This window comes from Equus przewalskii, chromosome 16 (genome assembly GCF_037783145.1).
Source record: "Equus przewalskii isolate Varuska chromosome 16, EquPr2, whole genome shotgun sequence".
NCBI classification, from domain to species: domain Eukaryota; kingdom Metazoa; phylum Chordata; class Mammalia; order Perissodactyla; family Equidae; genus Equus; species Equus przewalskii.
Window position 1 is genome coordinate 68,396,759 of NC_091846.1, and position 20,200 is coordinate 68,416,958.

The following is a 20,200-nucleotide window of genomic DNA, read 5'->3' on the forward strand; positions in this document are numbered from 1 at the left end:
TAATCTGAGCTGAGTTGCTGGAACCACTGCTCAGTTATGTTTCTTGGATTCGGTCATGTCTGTATGCTGTTCCCTTCATCCCTATCCTCAGGACTGTTCCAGTCTCCACCCATTCCACTCTTAGCCTGTCCAAAAACTAAGGCTATCACCTGGGCAGGCCGTGCCCTAACTTGTGTCTACACTTGAACAGTTGGTAAAGACTTCCCAGTGTAGGCGATAACTGAGCTAATTTTTGAGGGATGGCTAAAAGTTTGTCAGGCATGCAAACTTTGTTCCTTTCCCCCAATCTAGAAGGATGAAGCACCCTTCTCCTAAGAGGCCCACCCTCCATCTATTCTTAACTTGTTCTTTGCTGCCTTTTCTAACGACACTCCTTCATTCTTTCTGGGAGAATGAGCCTGGCACATACTTAAAGCTGATGCTTTCTCCTGTGGGTGCCCAGTGGGCTCCTCAGAGACTCCCAGAGTACTTCAGATCCCTTATCTGTGGAAAGGAGGTAATATTATCTATTTTATTGGGTTGTTATGAAGATTAAAAGAGTTAATATGTGTAAAGCTTCTAGAATTTTGCCATGGTAAATACTCAGTCAGAGTTAAGTACTTTTAACTGGATCCTTCGTCTGAGTCTATCCTTAAATGTACAAAAGCATAACCACCGCATCCATTGACCTTATCCTGTACTTTCCCAACTGCTGACCACTTTCTGTCTTCTTCCCAGCCGACCTTCTGGAGAGATGCCTTCACTTTTTTCCTTCCTCATTTCCCCTCACTCCTTAGCCCTCTGCAGTTTATCAGCTCTTCTTTGCTGGTCACCCCTGTGGCATGTTCTCTGTTCTGTGCAGCCGCTGCTGCCCCACCGCTCCACTAAAACTGCTCTGGATCAGCCAACCATGGGCTTCCACGCCAACAGATCTAATGGGTGCTTCTCAGTCCTTATCTTAGTGGAATGTTCTCTTGCTTTGGCCTTGATGAACACTTCTCTCTAAAATTCTTTACTCCTTGACTTTTGTTTTTAAATTCCATACTTCCCTGGCTCTCTTCATACCTCCTGACCTCATCTACTTAGATTTTTTTCATATCCTCTACTGCATTTGGCATAAATGGGGTATGGATCACTTTAAGGAGAGCAGTTTCAGGGGGTCATTAAGGCCCAGACCTGCTTTTGTTGAGGTAAGGAGTGAAGCAGAGGCGGAGAGTACACTGTAGGGATAGGCAGTGGGGTGAATCTAAGGGAGAAAGCTGAATTCAGCCCTTTGGAGACTCAGATGCTGGTCAATGCCCAGGGTGTCATGCTAACTAAAATTCACACAGCACTGAGGTGGGAACCAGTGAGAAATACAGTTTTCAATTGAGCTGAAACTTTTCCTTGAGTGAAACTGTTTTTGATTCGAAAGGTTAGTTAGGGAGTCTGGAGTCAGATGCAGTTAGGGAAGTTTGATGAACCCAAGGTCCAGTGGTGTCTCCTGTGGGAAGGACGTTCATCTCGCTCTAGAGATGGGCGAGCCATAAAGACTGGTGGGGTCCTTCAAGGTCCCCAGCTTCATTTCAGTATTTAGGGTCTTCAGTATTCATGTTCCTGAATCCTCTGTCCCCAGCATAAATGCTGAAATGGACACGTCCAGAAATTACCACTGCACGGTAATTGTGTTCTCGGGAAGGGCCAAACCATGTTCTTGCTGACATATTCTTTCTTGAGGTATATATTCAGTATGTTGAATACAAAACTTATGGGAAATGTTCAAAATAAATCTTCATTTTTGTCTCTCACCATCTCTTTAAAATGTACTTGGATTGGAAAGCTTTTTGCCTTTATGAAAATGTATCAGGCCTTATGACTTTTTATTCACTCTTCAAGTTATTGATTCAACAACCATTTAATGAGCACTCCGGCGAGCCAGCCACTCTTCTAGGTGCTCAGAATTCAGTAGTAAATAAAAACCAAAAGGCACATTCAAATAGCAATAATCTTAGGTAACAGAAGTCACAAAACATAGGCTCAATTTAAAAATTAAAAGTTTCCAGTTCAAGATATTAATCAAGACTCCAGTCTTCACTCAAAGATAAGACTTTTTCTCCCTCCTTCTCCCAGTTAAGACTTGTAGTTGGCAACCACTTTCTGTGAGAGAAAGGGGTGTGGTTGGTTTCTGCTCCTTTTCTGTTCCCCCTGACCCTCAGATTTCCTGTTTTGACCTTACCGGGTTCTACATGGGGTGGAGTGGAGGAGGGAGGAATGGTGAGGAACTAGGCTAGTTCTCATGTGGCTCTCTGAGCCAGGCACGTGGTTAAAGCTGACTCTGCCCTGTGGGCTCTCGAAGATTCCTGTGCTGGCTACCTCCTGACCTGGGAGGATGCATCTTTATGTTGGTGGGCTTTGTTTGGTGACTCTTCCTTAGCTCCTAGGACCTTAGGTCCACTTACGGTTTCCTCCTTCTGGGGTCCTTTTGGCCTTATTGAGGGTGATGTTAGACTGAACCAAAGATGACCCCACTGCTGACTCCTGCATGTGGTCCATCTCTGCTCTGCTGGAATTGCTTATTCTTTGCCTGGGTTGTGCGTTTTGATCTCAGTGATCAACATGGCTTCTCCTCCTTCTTCTCTCTAGAAATCTGCTGTGCCCTGCCCTCTGGGGTCCCATATTTAGCTCACTGAATAGGCTCATTGAGCCCCCGACTCGGCTTGAATGTGAGGGTGTGGTTGTACTCACAGCACTGCCACGGTTCACTCCACAAAATTCCTCTCTTCGCAGCAGAGAATCTCCCCCTTCCATTCACTCTTTTTATATCATCATTGGACTGAGAGGAATCTGAGAGTCATGGGGCTGCTTTTGATTCGTTTTCTTTGTAAATTCTGCATTTTGGTGTGGAGCCTCCTGTTGTATCAGCAACCCTTAGTGGAAACTCCAATTTTATCATCTTTTTTCACTTGGGTTTCTATTTTGTGGGCCAAGAATCAGTTGGCTGGCCTCTCTAAAGTTGACTTGAGGATTTATATATTTCTGCTCTAATTTCATTCTTTGTCACAGTAAAGGATTAACTCAGCAGGCCTGAGTTGCCCAAGCCGTGCATAGTTGCCTTTAATACTTGACTCTGTGGATAAGCTATTTCCCACATTTCTTCAGTTTTAGGGAATGTATCTTTGAACCTCTCAAGGAATATAGTAATTATTCAAGAATTTTAACTGAGAAGGAAAGACAGAAAAGTAGAAAAGGATAAGCTTGAGGGAGGATGCTTTTTTTAAAAAATTTTTATTGAGTTAATGATAGGTTACAATCTTGTGAAATTTGAGTTGTACATTATTGTTTGTCAGTCGTGTTGTAGGTGCACCACTTCACCCTTTGTGCCCACCCCCCACCCCCCTTCCCCCTGGTAGCCACTAATCTGTTCTCTTTGTGTACATTTTTAAATTCCTCATATGAGTGGAGTCATACAGAGATTGTCCCTCTCTATCTGGCTTATTTCACTTAACATAATTCCCTCAAGGTCCATCCATGTTGTTGCAAATAGGACGATTTTGTTCTTTTTTACAGCTGAGTAGTATTCCATTGTATATACATACATACATACATACATATATATATATATATATATATATATATATATATATATGTACACCACATCTTCTTTATCCAATCATCTGTTGATGGGCACTTAGGTTGCTTCCACATCTTGGCTATTGTAAGTAATGCTGCAATGAACATTGAGGTGCATAGGACTTTTGAAATTGCTGACTTCAAGTTCTTTGGATAGATACCCAGTAGTGGGAGTGGGATAGCTGGGTCATATGGTAGTTCTATTTTTAATTTTTTGAGGAATCTCCATACTGTTTTCCATAGTTGCTGCACCAGTTTGCATTCCCACCAGCAAAGTATGAGGGTTCCTTTTTCTCCACAACCTCTTCAACATTTGTTACTATTAGTTTTAGATATTTTTGTCATTCTAATGGGTGTAAGGTGATATCTTAGTGTAGTTTTGATTTGCATTTCCCTGATGATCAGCGATGATGAACATCTTTTCGTGTGCCTATTGGCCATCCATGTATCTTCTTTGGAGAAATGTCTGTTCATGTCTCCAGCCCATTTCTTGGTCAGGTGGTTTGATTTTTTGTTGTTGAGTTGTATGAGTTCTTTATATATTATGGATATTAAGCCTTTGTCAGATGTATGACTTGCAAATATTTTTTCCCAGTTAGTGGGTTGTTTTTTGGTTTCAATCCTGTTTTCATTTGCCTTGAAGTAGCTCTTTAGTCTGATGAAGTCCCATTTGTTTATTCTTTCTATTGTTTCCCTTCTCTGAGAAGACATGGTGTCTGAAAAGATCCTTTTAATACTGATGTCAAAGAGTGTACTGCCTACATTTTCTTCTAGAAGCCTTATGGTTTCAGGTCTCACCTTTAGGTCTTTGATCCATTTTGAGTTTATTTTGGTGAACGGTGAGAAAGAATGGTCAATTTTCATTCTTTTACATGTGGCTTTCCAGCTTTCCCAGCACCATTTGTTGAAAAGACTTTCTTTTCTCCATTGTATGCCCTTAGCTCCTTTGTCGAAGATAAGCTGTCCATAGATGTGTGGTTTTATTTCTGGGCTTTCAATTCTGTTCCATTGATCTGTGCACCTGTTTTTGTACTCGCACCATGCTGTTTTGATTACTGTAGCTTTGTAGTATGTTTTGAAGTCAGGGATTGTGATGCCTCCAGTTTTGTTCTTTTTTCTCAGGATTGCTTTAACAATTCTGGGTCTTTTGTTGCCCCATATGAATTTTAGGATTCTTTGTTCTAATTCTGTAAAGAATGTCATTGGGATTCTGATTGGGATAGCGCTGAATCTGTAGATTGCTTTAGGTAGAATGGACATTTTAATTATGTTTATTCTTCCAATCCATGTATGTGGATTGTCTTTCCATCTCTTTATGTCGTCATCCATTTCTTTCAGAAAGGTTGAGGGAGGATGCTTTTAAAAAGTTTCTTTTCAGTCTAAAAGTAAGATTAACCACATTATAGAAAGTTTGGAAGATAGAGAAAAACCACTGTTAGCATTTCAGTTAATTTTCTTCATCTTTTTTCCCCGTACACATTTAAGCTCTTGTTTTAAATGAGCTGATTTTGTTATTATAAAATGAATACATTTACATCAAAGAAAATTCTGAAATATGGAAAAGCAGTAGGGAGAAATAAAAATAGCATTTATTGATATCTTGAGGTTATACTTTTTCCAGTGCAAAAATGAATATCCAAATAATTAAAAATAAATTTATCACACTTGAATACTATTTTGTAACTTGCTTTTATTGCACACAACAGACTCTTAAAATGTAATCATAATGGCTATGTGTGTATTCTGCCTTTTTGCACTCTGCTTTTTTCTCCTTTGTTGTAGGCATTTCCTCAGTATGCTATTCTTGCAGAATTAGGTTGGTGTCTCCATCCTTTTATTTTATTGTAGGAATGCTGAGAGCTTCTTAATTTTGATGCTTTTGGAAGTGAAAGAAGATTAAATAAAGAGTATTATCTTATAACTTTTGATACATACTGCCAAATTCCAGCCTCAGAGGATGATACTTATAACTTTACCAGTAATTTAAGGGAGAAAAGCTTGCTTTACTTAAATTATTACATTTAATTTCCACGTTAACTCTAAGTAGTGTTAGTCTTCTTTTTCCACAAATGAGTATGTTGAGGCTCAGAACATAATATGTTTCGGATTACACAGCTAGGATGTGGAAGAGTGAGCATTTGAACCCAGGTTTGCCCGCCTCCAAAGTCTGTGCTCTTTCCACTGTGACATGCCACGTTAAAGGGACTAAACTGCTGGAAATTTAGTCCCTTTAAGGAAAATGGCTAGGAGCAGTGGCAATATAACTTCTAAGCCTTAGGAACAACATCCGGGAAAAAGAATCAGAATCTAAATGAGAGTTCTACATATCTCTATATAATTTCTTAGAATTTTTCAATCTACAGCTAAGTGTGAGTTATTGTTAGTTTTACTTATGTAATAGTTACTATAACTGTAAATTTTACTTACGTAACACTTACTACCAGGCACTGTTCGAAGCAGTTTCCATGTAGTAACTCATGTAATTCTCAGAACAACCCTGTGAGCTAGGTAGGATTATTCTTCCCTATTTGCAGGTGAGGAAGCCGAGGCCCACACTTTTCAGTAACTGTCCCAAGATCACACAGCTCGTGAGGAGCAGGACTAGAGTTTGAACCCAAACAGTCAGGCTCTGTATTCTGTGTTCTGAACAAATGCACACCTCTGCTTTTCAGACTTAGAGAAGTTTATTTACGTTTGTCTCTCTTGACCACTGGGATATTCGTAGGCCAATGATGAAGGTCGTAGCTCAGGTTAGCAGTGGAGCTTCTTTCCCCATGACTGGAAACTGCATTTCTGTGTCCTGGCAAGTCGCTCCTCGTTCCTCCCTGTGTGACCGCTGCAGCTGCTGACTCATGTGCTCCACCGAGTTCCTTCTGATGGCTTTCCATCCACAGGTCTCCCTCTTTCTTCCTAAATCAGAACAAGATCCAGTTTTACTTTCAGTAGAGATGTTTTGTGTCCTAATTAGGATCTTTTCGTAGTAGCTAATGCACTATTTAATTCTATCGTGTATTTTTCTCATTCCCTTCTCTTCCCTTATTAGTCAAGTTATTGTCTTCCTTCTCCAACTTTCTCCATTCTAAACTTGTCTTAATATCAGTTTCACTAATGAAGGTGGAACCTACCTTAAATCAAGGTACTTTAAAAATGCATTTCTATAGAATATTAATAAGTACAGCCTGATAAAGAATATCTTGTAAATAATTTACTCCAGCAGTTTTGAAGTGTGCTTTGTGGAACAGTGGTACTTGAGGGGCTCCTTAAGTTTTTTTTTTTAATTAAAAAATTGTTTTTATATTTAAACCAAAAATTGTATTGTTCAGTTTATTTTACTTTTTACAGCTTTATTGAGATATAATTGACAGAAATTTTATATATTTACATTGTATGTGATTTTTTTTGTTGAGGAAGCTTGACCCTGAGCTAACATCTGTTGCCAATCTTCCTCTTTTTCTTACTTGAGGAAGATTGTTCCTGAGCTAACATCTGTGCCAATCCTCCTCTATTTTGTATGTGGGACTCTGTCAAGCTGTGGCTTGATGAGCAGTGTATAGGTCCGTGCTAGGGATCAAAACCTGCAAGCCCTGGGCTGCCAAGTGGAGCATGTGATCTTAACCACTACACCACTGGGCTATCCCCTGGCTGTTAACATTTTTCAAAGCAAAATTGGGCCTATATACAGTTTCATATTCCTTTTTCTTTTAACCTTCTTAAATGAATTTGCACTATGTCGTTAAGAGTGTTCAAAGCTGACTTTTAACATTGTTTTTGTTTTGCCTTACTACAACATTGAAACATGCTTGCTGCTAAAAAATTAGAAAAGCACACAAATACATAATATAGAGATGACTAGTCCCATGTAATTACTCTCCCACCTAAATAACCATCACTGATAGTTGAGTGCTCAGTCTTATAGACTTTTTCCATGCAAGCGCTTACCTATGCATCCTTCCTCTTGGAGACACACTTACATATACATGCATACACATATGTGTACATGGTGTACACAGAAGTGGCATTTGAGCATATATTTTGTTGTGTTTTCCCAATGTTATCTTAGATAGAGAATCGTGACTTTGAAGGATTATAACATGTTTTCGTATTGAAGTATTTTTCTTCAGTCTTTTCCCATTTAAACAATGTTGTGGTGAACATCTTTATAACTAGGTTATTGATCACATCTTTGACTTCATCCTAAAGAAATGATCACAAATGTGGAATTACAGGAAAGAATAGGAACATTTTAAAGCTCATGATCTGTGTTGCCACATCCTTCTAGAAAGGTTGTAGCGCTTGACACTTCTCGGCAGTTTAGGATCCTGTCTTTCTCACCAAAGTCTTGTTAGCAGTTGAGCACTTTAACTTAAAATTATTTTTGCCAGTTGAGAGGTTAAAAAATGGCATTTCATTGTTGAGTTAATCTGCATTTCTTTGAATGCCTGGGAAGGTGAACTTTTTTCCCCTTTCATATTTATTAGCTATTTTAATATATTTTTTATACTGATTTGACTGTTTGTGTCCCTTACCCATTTTTCTTCTCTTGAAGTATTAGTTTTGTTTTGTTTTTTTAATTTGTAAAAGCCCCTTAAGGGTGTTAACTTTTGTCTTGGTGTGTGTTGCAGATATTTTAACCACTTTTCAGTTGCTTTTTAATTTTAATCATGAAGTTTTTTCATATAAAAATTTTTCTTTCATGAATAAGTCATTAAAATAAAGGGATTTATTAGCTCATAAATTTTATTTGGCCAAATTCATTCTTTTCTTTATCAAGTCCTAGGCCTCCTGAGATCTGTTAAATATTCATCTAACATTTTTTGTGTCTTATTTTGTCTAATTATGCAGATAATATATACTCCTCGTACAAAGTCAAACAACGCAGAAGAAGAGAAAGTGAAATTTTCCCTTCTCCTCAATCCCAACAACACTTTGGAGGATATTCTTGTAGATTGTTTTTCCCCATGAATCCAGTGTGTGTGTGTCTACTTAATATAAGAGTAATCTATGCAAATGGTAAAAATGTTTAAATAAGGATATAATATGAATTCTCACTGGGAGTGACCATTTTTAAATTCTTTTTTTTTTTTTGCTGCTTCTAGTATAGCTACTATTACAGCTTTAAATGATGTATTTATGCGTCTGTTGATTTATCAATTACTGGTTCTGTTTATGGATTCCCCATAATGAAAGAGGAGGAATTTGCATACCTCCAACCTCTCCTTCATCTTTTAGTTTTGATTTGGTTACCCCTTGTAATGGTTACCTTTATAATTTTAAATGATGGGAAAAAATCTTAGTTTCTTGATTTATCGGTTTTTGGCACAATCGGTAGACTCCTGTGAAAATGAGAAATTAGCCTAAGAACATGTGTATCTCTTCGTACTCTGATTCCTGATTTATATATGTATGCTGTGTGTGTTTACAGTCTGCTCTGTATTGGCAATTAAGCTTTCTGTGCTTTGTCTCTTGGGGTTTTTTTATATAGAAAATCAAAACAATAGCTATATTTACATTATTACACTTGTATATTTATTGTAGAGCCCAGGTGTGTGATTGGCGTCATAGAAGGAAATGAAGCCCTAAGTCAGAAAACCTGTGCTGCTTCAAGGAGTTTCTTAATTTCTTTTGATATTTCTTCACTACTTTAAGTTCACACTCAGCTACTATTTCTTGAATCTTGCATCATTTTCTTCTTGGATTCTTCCTTGTTTTTTTCCTTGGAGTAAACTTTTTGAGTAGAGGACACAGGTGGTGAACTTTCTGGATACTCGCTTGGCCATTCTTGTACACGGCGAAAGACTGGATTTGTCAGTAGCTGGTGTGGGTTTCCTCTTTATTTATGGCTAGATCTTTGTCCCCAAGAGGCCTGTACCTTAAATGGCAGGGCTGACTGTAGGCTTTATTCATGTGAGGCATATGAATAGACCGGTTTGCATATAGCATGTAGGGGTGGAGCAGGTGACCAGGCAAAGGACAGTGAGAGTCCCCTGTAGTGAGCAAAGTTAGATGGGCTTGACTCTTTTTATGAATTTTGCTCTTGAGTAAAGATGCCCTTCTTCTTGCTGTCCCCCTCCCACCATTCCCTATTGCCCAGACTGTCATCTCTTTTGGAAGTTTGAAGTTTCCCCAAGCTCTTTTCTACTTTTTCTCAGACCTCCGACCCTCTACGTGTCCTCTCTATGCAAATTGTCCCCTTTCTTTGGAGAGTGTTTCTTAGATTTTATTTTGGGGGCGAAGCCTTTTCTCCAGCTGGGGTGGTCAAATGAATGACTGTGTGTGAGAAGGAATGAGAGAGAGTGTGTCAGGGGGTGGGGTTTTGTGGAAAGACCGAATGGCCCAGCTGTCACACGTGCACGTGTGGCACTTATACTACTGGGGATGGTTTAAACAGGATGTAGGCCCAACATTAAGTGCCATTGAAACAAAAGTGAAGATAATGACTCCCATTTCAGTTAATTTTTGTCCTAATTGTATCAAAGAGAAAGCCTCAGTTTGATGCTAGTCTGAAATACCTCTCTTAATCGCAGCTGTCCGATAGACAGTCACCTCAGGGATGGTTTTGCAGGCCAGACTTTGAAAACTGGCAGGCCACTCAGATGTGTTTTGTTTGATCTTTGTGTTGGTGGTGAGGGTGGGGTGGGGGACAAGGAGGAGAGTTACTTTCTAACATATTAAAATTAGAATATTTCAGACAGAAATCCAGATTTCTCTTATCTCTTGAGGCAATGATCTGGCGACACCAGGGCTGTATGACAAAAATCCACTGATCAAGCACCTTTTGCCATCTCCTTCTCCTGTTTCACTGATTCCTGCCTGGCCTCCTTATGCACTGAATTTACAACAGATTTTCTTGCCAGTAACCATACATTTTCTCTTTTTAAAATTACCTTTTTGGGCCAGCCCGGTGGCACAGCGGTTAAGTGCGCATGTTCTGCTTTGGCGGCCCAGTGTTTACCAGTTTGGATCCCGAGTGTGGACGTGGCACCGCTTGGCACACCATGCTGTGGTAGGTATCCCACATATAAAGTAGAGGAAATGGGCACGATGTTAGCTCAGGGCCAGTCTTCCTCAGTGAAAAGAGGAGGATTGGCAGCAGTTAGCTCAAGGCTAATCTTCCTTACAAGAAAATAAATAGTTAAAATTACCTTTTCTTTTCTCTTACAGTTTATCATGTGAGTCTAGAACTATCCACAAGTTTTCCTGATTCACCTTTTCAGAGTTGTTCCTACTGTTGAATAATTTATCCTATATTCATGTGTAACATTCATAATTTTCTTACTTGGGGCTTTTAAAATTATTATTTCATTAAAATTGTATTCCTTGTCTAAGTAGCACTTTAAACAGTTACTGCTTTTTATGGTTAATGAAAGGCTTGATGTTTGTATTAAAATCTCCCTAAGGATAAACCCGAGTGGTGTCCAGCATAGCGGCAGGATTGAAATAAAGTATAGGTGCCTGATGCCGTTGTTGATGTCTTGCCCACCTGACACACTTTGCTCTGGTGTGCAAGCCTTTCTTTTTAGTTCTGTTTTAGAACTTCTTTTTTACATTTTATTGCTTATTCTTTTTTTTCCCCTAATTCACACCGTCTAAATATTTTAGGTATAGGATACATTTTTTATCTAGAGGGCAAGTCCTCCTCCTTATTGCCTCTTTTTTTGTTCTTTTCTGGGAAAACGTAGCCTTTGCTCCTTTTCATGTTCCTGATAAATTTTACAAGTATTGGTCCAGTAACAAGGGTTTATTGGCTGCCCTCACGAGCCAGGCACTCTGCCTAGTTGTTTCGTGACCTGTGTGAGCAGCAGTGTGGCAGGCCCCCGTGTCATTGAATTCTCCCTAGTGCATTAGGAATAGGAGCAGATGGCTTACAGCGTTTGCTTCTAAACACCATAGGGAAATGAGTGTAACAAAAATAACCTGGAGACCTTTTGATTCTCGGGCAGTTTTATGGAAATCTGTGTTGAGATGGTCACCAGAAGGCATTCCTTCCTCCCTAACTTGGTCACTGAGGATAAGTTTCATTAAGTTTCTTTGAGGAAGCTCAAAGGTACAAATAAATCATGGTGGAAGCCGAAGGTGTCCCTTGCAATGCTTGGGTTGCTGCACTTTTGCGGACTTCCATACTTATTTTTGGTTTAGTCCCTTTAAGGAAGTTCCTTCATGAGGCACCAGATCACCTCATTCTTGTGTGAACCCTGAGAAATTTACGAAACAGTCAATTAGTCAGAAATAGGAAAACCGATATGGTAGGATATGGCTGCCTCTCCTCTCGGTGGTGTGAACCACACTGGGGTTTTTGATGAGTGTGTTTTTACATGGCTGACTTACGAGGAAGGGTAGAGTTGCTGGGTTGCTGCCTTTCTCTTCCTCCCTCTGCATCTGTCTTCAGCTGCGGTGCTTCGGTAACAGCCCACGTGGCTAAGCTTTGCAAGACCTGTGGTTAGTGTCTTCAGTATGTAAAAGATGTGTATTTTTATTCAGGTAAAATTCACATAATATAACGTTCACCATTTTAACCATTTGAAAGTGTACAATTATTGACTTCCAGTACATTCACATTGTTGTGCAATCATCACCAACCACTATCTAATTCCAGAACATTTTTATCACCCCGAAAAGGAAACTAGTATCCATTAAGCAGTCATTCACCATTCCCTCCTCCTCCCTGCCCTTGGCAACCACTAATCTGCTTTCTGTCTCTATGGATTTTTAAATTCTGGACATTTCATGTAAATGGAATCATGCAATATGCGGTTTTTTGTGTCTGGCTTCTTTCACGTAGTATAATGTTTTCAAAGTTCATCCATATTGTTGTGTGTATCAGTACTTCATTCCTTTTATGGCTCAATAATATTCTGTTGTAGCATATACCACATTTTGTTTATCCATTCATCTGTTGATGGACATTTGGGTTGTTTCCACTTTTTGGCTATTATCATAGTACTGCTATGAATGTTCAGGTTTTTGTTTGAACATCTGTTTTCACTTTTCTTGGGTACATAGCTAGGAGCAAATTTGCTGGGTCATATGATAATTCTATGTTTAACTTTTTGAGGAACCAAAAAGATAGAAAAGATACATGTGGAGTACTAGAAATAGTAATAGTGAAAATCCCTTTAGACCATGGACCATTATTATAAAGATATCATATTTCCTTCTTATATATTAGAAAAACTTTTTTCTTTAGAGTCAGGCAGAACTGAGTTCAAATCTCAGCCTCTTTACTAACTAGCTGTGACCTTGGGCAAGTTATTAAACCTTTCGTAACCTATTTTTCACCTAGAGCATTCAGGCAACTAATTGCTGCCTTAGGATTACTGTAAGCATTCACTGAGATGGTATTACACAGGAAGTGCTTTTTTTAGCACAGTGTCTGTCATAAAGTAATCCACATATACTGTAATAATTATTTTAGGATAATACATAGTCACCAAAGCCTGATCACTATTTGCTACAAAGAGATGTCTGTGTACTTTGATTGTATCATAGAGGTAGAATGACCCAAAAGGAAACATCTTAAGCTTTGGTTTTTTATATCATCTTTGCAATAGATGTTTTGCATTTTTACTCGTAGATTAATGCATTGTGTGTTATTCTCAAAATTTGTAACATCTCTATTTTCAAAGGTGGAGGAACGTGCTGCAGATAAGTAACTTTTTTTAACCTTCCATTTGACCACGGCTTGGGTTCTTCATGTATGAACCACTTCCTGGCTCCATTCACAGAGAGGCCAGAAGATTGCTAGTGGCTAGCCTTAAGTCAGTGCATAAAGATTTAATGAAACTTTTTACTGAATTAGTAACTAGTTAAAGAAGAATTATTTTTTCTAATTCTTAAAATAGATTTTTATAGAAAAATTAAAGTCTCCCGTGAGCTGATCATTCAGAGATTACCACTGTTAATGTTTTGATAGATACTTTAAAAAAAACCCCATGTATTTATGAACTATTAAAAAGTATTATATAATTATATTACCAGAAGTATTTTGCTCTTACTGTTTAGGAAGATCTTTCCAAGGCATGAAATATTTTTCTACAACCTACTTCTTAAAATTGAATATTATTCCATTTTATGGGTAGAAGATAATTTACTCATTTTCCTATTGGATATTCATGTTTCTTGTCGTTTCACTATTATAAACAATGCTGTGATGAGCATCTTTGTAGCAAAATCGTTGTGCACATCCATGATAGTTACTTTTGGCTAAATTCCTAGATGTAAATTTTTTTGCATCAGAGGGTTTATATATATTTTTAAAACCTTTGGTCAGTTCAGCATTTAGTAAGTGAGTACCGCTCCGTGTTGCAACCTCCCCAGACTGCCATCTTTTTGTATTTCCATTCACAATTGCATTTACTTTTGTTACACACTTTGTTACTTTTGTTACAGGGCACCACTTTGACTTCTATTATTGCTGTTTATGACTATATATGTCTTTCACTTAAGACCTACCATGCAGGTGAAAATCCCTTTGCACCGTGGAGTTCTATTTCAATGCGGCATAGGAAGCACTTTTGTTTGTATAGGTCTGCCTCAATTTATGATGGGGTTACGTTCCAATAAACCCATTGTTAAGTTGAAAATATCATAAGTCGAAAATGCGTTTAACACACCTAACCTACCAAACATCCTAGCTTATCCTAGCCTCCCGTAAACATCTCAGAACACTTAAATTAGCCCAAAGTTGGGCAAAATCATCTAACACAAAGCCTATTTACAATAAAGTGTTGAATATCTCACGAGGTTTATTGACTACTCTACGGAAAGTGAAAAACAGAGTGGTTGTGTGTGTACAGCTTGGTTGTCAGAGTATCGGTTGTTTACCCTCGCCATCACGGGGCTGACTGGGAGTGGCAGCGAGCTGCTGCTGCCCAGCATCACAAGAGAAGGTCATACCTCAGATTGCTAGCCTGAGAAAAGGTCAAAATTCAAAATTTGAAGTATGGTTTCTATTGAATACGTGTTGTTTTTGCACCATTGTGAAGTTGAAAAATCAGATGTTGAACCATCGTAAGTCAGGGACTGTCTGTAGTCAGATTGTCAGCATTAGAAGTTGGTTCTGCCACTCTCTAGCCATTTTATCAGACACCTCTTCTTGCACAGCATTTCAGTGTGCTCAGCCTCACTTTATGCCTTCTATTTCTACAGTCTCATTTAGTATAAGCTGGTCTGATTTGGTAAAGCTTATTTTTCTCTTCTTCCCGTGGGGCTTCTTTTCTATGGCCATTCTAGACTACTGAGGGATGATGGATGAAAATGTTTTCCTGTTTCTTCCCGGGGTGATAGTTCTGAGATACATTCACAAGGCTTCTTAGAAAACCCTGCAAGATCAAGCACTCATCAGAAACATCTGTCACTCATAGTGGTGGCCAACTTGTATTGACTCTTCCTCCCCTTGTCCCTCCCTGTGTCCTTCGCTCCTTCCTGGGATCACATTCCAAAATAAACTGCCTGCCTGGGAGCCTTTGTTTCACCCTTTACTTTCAGTGGAACCCAGGTTAAGACATTCTGTAATCATGGATGGGTAACTTACCCTTTGAGTCTCAGTTTTCTCATCTGTATAAATTTGGAGAGGGTAGTATCTACCTCATATACTCATTCATTCACCAGATACTAGTAACTGAACACTGCCATGTGCCAGGTGCTGTTCTGGGTATGAGAGTAAAACAGTGAGCAATACAAACAAGGACGCTGCTTTCATAGAGTTTGCATTCTGATGAGGGAGACAGACAAAAAAGTAAATAAAGAATTATTTCAAATAGTGGAAAGTACAATGAAATAAAACATAAGGATGCGGCCCAGAGCAATAAAGTCATGAGGGAAAGCCACTCTGAGGAGATGCTATTTGAAATGAGAACTGAATGAAGAGAATAAGCTGGATGTGAGAAGAGCATTTTGGGTAGAAGGAGGAGCAGATGTAAAGGCCCTGAGGTGTGAGTGAGTGTCAGGAGCAAGGCAGTAGACATAAAGTGCTGTGTATAGGACTTTGCACTTGGGAAGTGCTCAATAAATGTTGAGTAGTATTAGTAGAAAGATTAGATTGAAGGCATAACCTATCATTAACTACACAGCAGTAAGTGGCCAGTTTTACCTTGTGAACTGACAAAAATTGGCTTCATAGAATAAGCAGATAATTGGGCAGGATGTGAATAGAATTATGCAGTACACTTTTCTTTGCTCTTGAGATGGTGACTTACATTGATTTGCTTTGCTTTCCTAGTATAAACTTCACTTGGTGGATCCTGTATTATCCTTTTTATGTATTGCTGGATTCAATTTGCTAATATTTTGTTGAGAATTTTACATCTATGACAAGGGGTGTTGGTCTGTTTTCTTTTAATGTCTTGGTCTGATTTTGGTATCACTGTAATGTCAGCTTCATAAAATGCATTGGTAAGTGTTCTTTTCTGTATGGTGGAAAAGTTTCTGTGGAATTGGTAGTCTTTTTCCTTTAAATGTGTGGTAGAATTCTCCATTGAAACCATCAGACCTGGAGTTTTCTTTGTTGGAAGACTTTTAACTATGAATTCAATTTCTCAATTTTTACAGGACTATTCAATTTATCCATTTCTTTTTGAGTAAGTTTTAGTAGTTTGTGCCTTTTAAGGAATTTATCTATTTCATCTAAGTTGTTGAATTTATGGGCAAAAAGTTGTTTCTAATATTCCCTTATTATCCTTTTAAAAATTTATTTAATTGTGATAAAAAGTACATACATAAAATTCACCATTCTAACCATTTTTAAATATACAGACCAGTGGTGTTTTTAAGTACATTTCACAATGTTGTGCAATACTTATTATCCTTTTAATGTCTATGGCATCTGTAGTGATGTCCCCTGCTTCTTTCTTGGTAATTGTCTTCTCTTTTTTTCTGGTCAGTTCTGTTAGAAATTTTCTCAAAGAACCAGTTTTTAGTTTTATTGATTTTTCTCTTATTACATTTTAGTTTTCTATTTCATTAATTTCTGCTCTTAGTTATTTCTTTCCATCTGCTTGTTTAGGATTTAGTTTGCTCTTCTTTTTCTAGTTTTTTAAAGATTGTAGCGTACATCATCACTTGAGACCTTGTCTTTTCCTATATAAGCATTTAAAGCAGTGCCCTTTAAGCAGTGTTACCAAGTTTAGTTTCTCCTGAGGCCTCTCCTTGGCTTGTAAAGGGCTGTGTTCTCCTTGTGTGTTCACGTGGTCCTTCCTCTGTATGTATACGTCTGTAATGTCTCTTCCTTTTCTTATAGGGACGTATTGGATAGGTCCCTCCCATATAACCTCTTTGACTTTAATTGCATCTTTAAAGGCCCCATCTTTGGGCCTTTACATTGGGGGTTGGAGCTTCAACATTTGCATTTTGGGAGGACACAGTTAAGTCCATAACACTGATTTTCTGTCTACTTGTGTTATTGACTACTGAGAGAGGAGTACTGAAGTCTCCAACTAAATTTGTGGATGTATCTGTTTTTCTTTTCAATTCTATCAGTTTTTACTTCATGTATTTTTTTTTTTTTTTTTTGAGGACAATTAGCCCTGAGCTAACATCTGCTGCCAATCCTCCTCTTTTTTGCTGAGGAAGACTGGCCCTAAGGTAATATTCGTGCCCATCTTCCTCTACTTTATATGTGGAACACCTGCCACAGCATGGCTTGTCAAGCACACGTGGGATCAGAACTGGCCAACCCCAGGCCGCCGAAGTGGAACATGAGAACTTAACCGCTGTGCCACTGGGCTGGCCCCTACTTCATGTATTTTGAAGTCCTTTCTCAGCTCTGAAATTCTGTAATTCACCATGTGCCCTCACCATGTTTTATTAGGAAAATTATCAAACATGCTTAAAAGTTGAAAGAATGTGAATAGCCATATACCTACCACCTACATTCTACAATGAACATTTTATTGTTTGCTTTATCGTATACCCATGCCTCTTTTTATTTCATCAATCCATCTTTTTTTTTTTTAATTTTATTTTTTCCTTTTTCTTCCCAAAGCCCCCCAGTACATAGTTGTATATTCTTAGTTGTGGGTCCTTCTAGTTGTGGCATGTGGGACGCCGCCTCAGCGTTGCTTGATGAGCAGTGCCATGTCCGTGCCCAGGATTCGAACCAACGAGACACTGGGCCGCCTGCAGCAGAGCGCGCGAACTTAACCACTCGGCCACGGGGCCAGCCTCTCTTTTTTTTTTTTTTTTATTAAGATTATGATAGTTTACAACTTTGTGAAATTTCAGTTGTACATTATTGTTAGTCATGTTGTGGGTACACCACTTCACCCTTTGTGCCTTCCCCCCACCCCCCCCTTCCCCCTGGTAACCACCGATCAGTTCTCCTTGTCTATATGTTACCTTCCACCTATGAGTGGAGTCATATAGAGTTCGTCTTTCTCTGTCTGGCTTATTTCGCTTAACATAATACCCTCAAGGTCCATCCATGTTGTTGCGAATGGGATCTCATAACACTTTTGAGGTAGGTTCTCTTGTCTCCATTTTACAGGTGAGGAAGACTGAGGCTTGAATTGCTCAAGGTAGAATTTAGGTTGGTCAAGCTCACAGCCACACTGCTCTCCTATACTTTTGAGGTACTAGGCAATGGGCACCTCCGTTAGCTTTTTGATTTCCTGGAGCCTGGATTGTGTCTTGGTCATGAAGACTGTAAGCAACCACTTTCCTGATGGTTCCAATTTAGACATTCGTAAGACCTTAGCAGAGAGGAAACAGTTGGGTTATTTTTATATACTTAAGTTCAGTAACCACATTACCAACTGTGACTAATAAATTCACTCCCAGGACATTTCTTATGAATAAGATTAAAGTGTACTTCACACAATCTGAGAACGTCCCCATCTGTGATACTTTCCTGTGGTCTTGCCTGTTGGTGATCTGAACATTTCATATGTGCAAGGGGCTGTGCAGGCTTTATGGCCAGTAAAGAGAAGAGGAGGCACGTGATGTCCTTTCTGGAAGGCAAAACAGGTTCAAAGCTCTGACTACTCAAAGTCGTGCCTAGAAACAAGGGTGCAGAGTCGGGGAAAAGCCCCTTAGGCTGTAATGGTTCACTGAGACTGATGGAGGGAACTGGAAATTGAGCTGTAATTTCAAGGCTACATAAGATTTAGACAAGGCTCTCAAATGGAAAACTGACTCAGGCTCCAGTAGTATTCATAGTGGAAAATCTCAGTAGCCACTGCAGTCAGCAACGTTACCGCTTTTAACTGCTTTTTAATTTTTTTTTAATAAATGTGTATATGTCTGTGAATCTTGGGCATGCTCAGAAACCAACTGGTCAATGTGATAGAAAACATACTCTTCTGTGTATTTCTTTACACTTTGGTGACCATCTTCTGAAAGGTGTTCTGTGGAAGTTACTGGCTATGAACTTGGTCTGGTCTCATGTCAGAGCCAGCTGACAGTGAAGCCTCTGCCCGTGAACCCCACTTGTTTCCAGTGCCCTTTGACCACCTCCCTCTGCAGGCAGATGTTTTCAACTATATGTTAATAAGAATTAAATTCCAGAGTTTGTGAACTTTGTTGTCATTCTAGTTCAAAAAAAGTGAATTCTCTTGCTTTTCACCCATGTGGTTTTTTAAATCTTAGGAACAACTATTCTGAAAGTGATTTTCTTTTTCCCTCCAGACAAGGCACCTCTGTCCAAGAGTCTTTTACTGGTCCCCAGCGCCCTGTCCCTTTTGCTGACCCTCCTCCTGCCGCACTGTCAGAGGTTCTTTGTGTATGACCTCCAAGCAGTCAAGGATGACTTCCAGGTGAGCTCTGCTTCTCTGGCCTCTGGGAGGAGAGAAGGCAGATTTTTTTTCTTGATTTACCTTTTCTTTCTGCTATTGTTAGTCCCTCAAAGCCTCTAAATTTCTAAGAAATATTATTTGCTATTAATATTCCATTAGCAAGTAAATTTTCTAATTGCATTTATTGATATTTTCAGCAAAGCGGATTGTAATGAAGCAATTGCAGTATTTCCTTTTACTAGGCACGTCTCTTCAGTTTCATTGTTTACTCATAGAAATGCAATTTATAATTTCAAGAGAATTAAAAACAATGTTAAATCTTTTTTTATGATTAGTATTTATACTTAACATTTTCAAAAACTTGCATCAATTTAAATATTGATGAGACGATCTGAGCTCTTTCAACTTCACCAGATTGTGAATCTATGAATTACTTTTATAGCAGTGGTTAAACCAAGTAGGAAATTTCTCTTGGGTTTTAGCTGCTGGGAAGAGCAGAACTCGAATGCTCCAAGATTTATGGGCTAATCTCACTGAAAATGGTGATGCTGGATCTGTCTCTGAGTTGGAGTGTTAGTGCAAATTATGGTGTATATCCAGCCACCTTTTCTTTGCTAAATACTTGATTAGCCATTTTAAGCATAATAATCCACTTTTTAATACTGACGCCTTTTCTTCATAATGATGTAATTAATACTGTTGCTCACGTTGGTGTCACCAGGTTTCTATGAAGATCTTTCAGTTATTTATCCATACTACTGCTTTCTGTGAGAATATCACATGCCTTTTATATTATTTAAGTTGCTATAATGGAGTGGTTTTCAACCTTCGCTGCACATTAGAATCATCTGGATAAACTTAAAAAAAATGTATATGTATATAGATGC

At 38.7% G+C, this 20,200-nt stretch overlaps 1 protein-coding gene across 3 annotated transcripts in view; it reads left to right on the forward strand.

Annotated features, from left to right (window-relative positions):
* UBAC2 (UBA domain containing 2) overlaps positions 1 to 20,200 on the forward strand; it is a 187,667-nt gene that overhangs the window by 4,984 nt on the left and 162,483 nt on the right. For all 3 annotated transcript variants that reach the window (XM_008516377.2, XM_070579156.1, XM_070579158.1), the window contains exon 2: positions 19,207 to 19,334. In XM_008516377.2, coding sequence (XP_008514599.1) covers positions 19,207 to 19,334 — 128 coding nt within the window. The remainder of the gene's footprint in view (positions 1 to 19,206; positions 19,335 to 20,200) is intronic.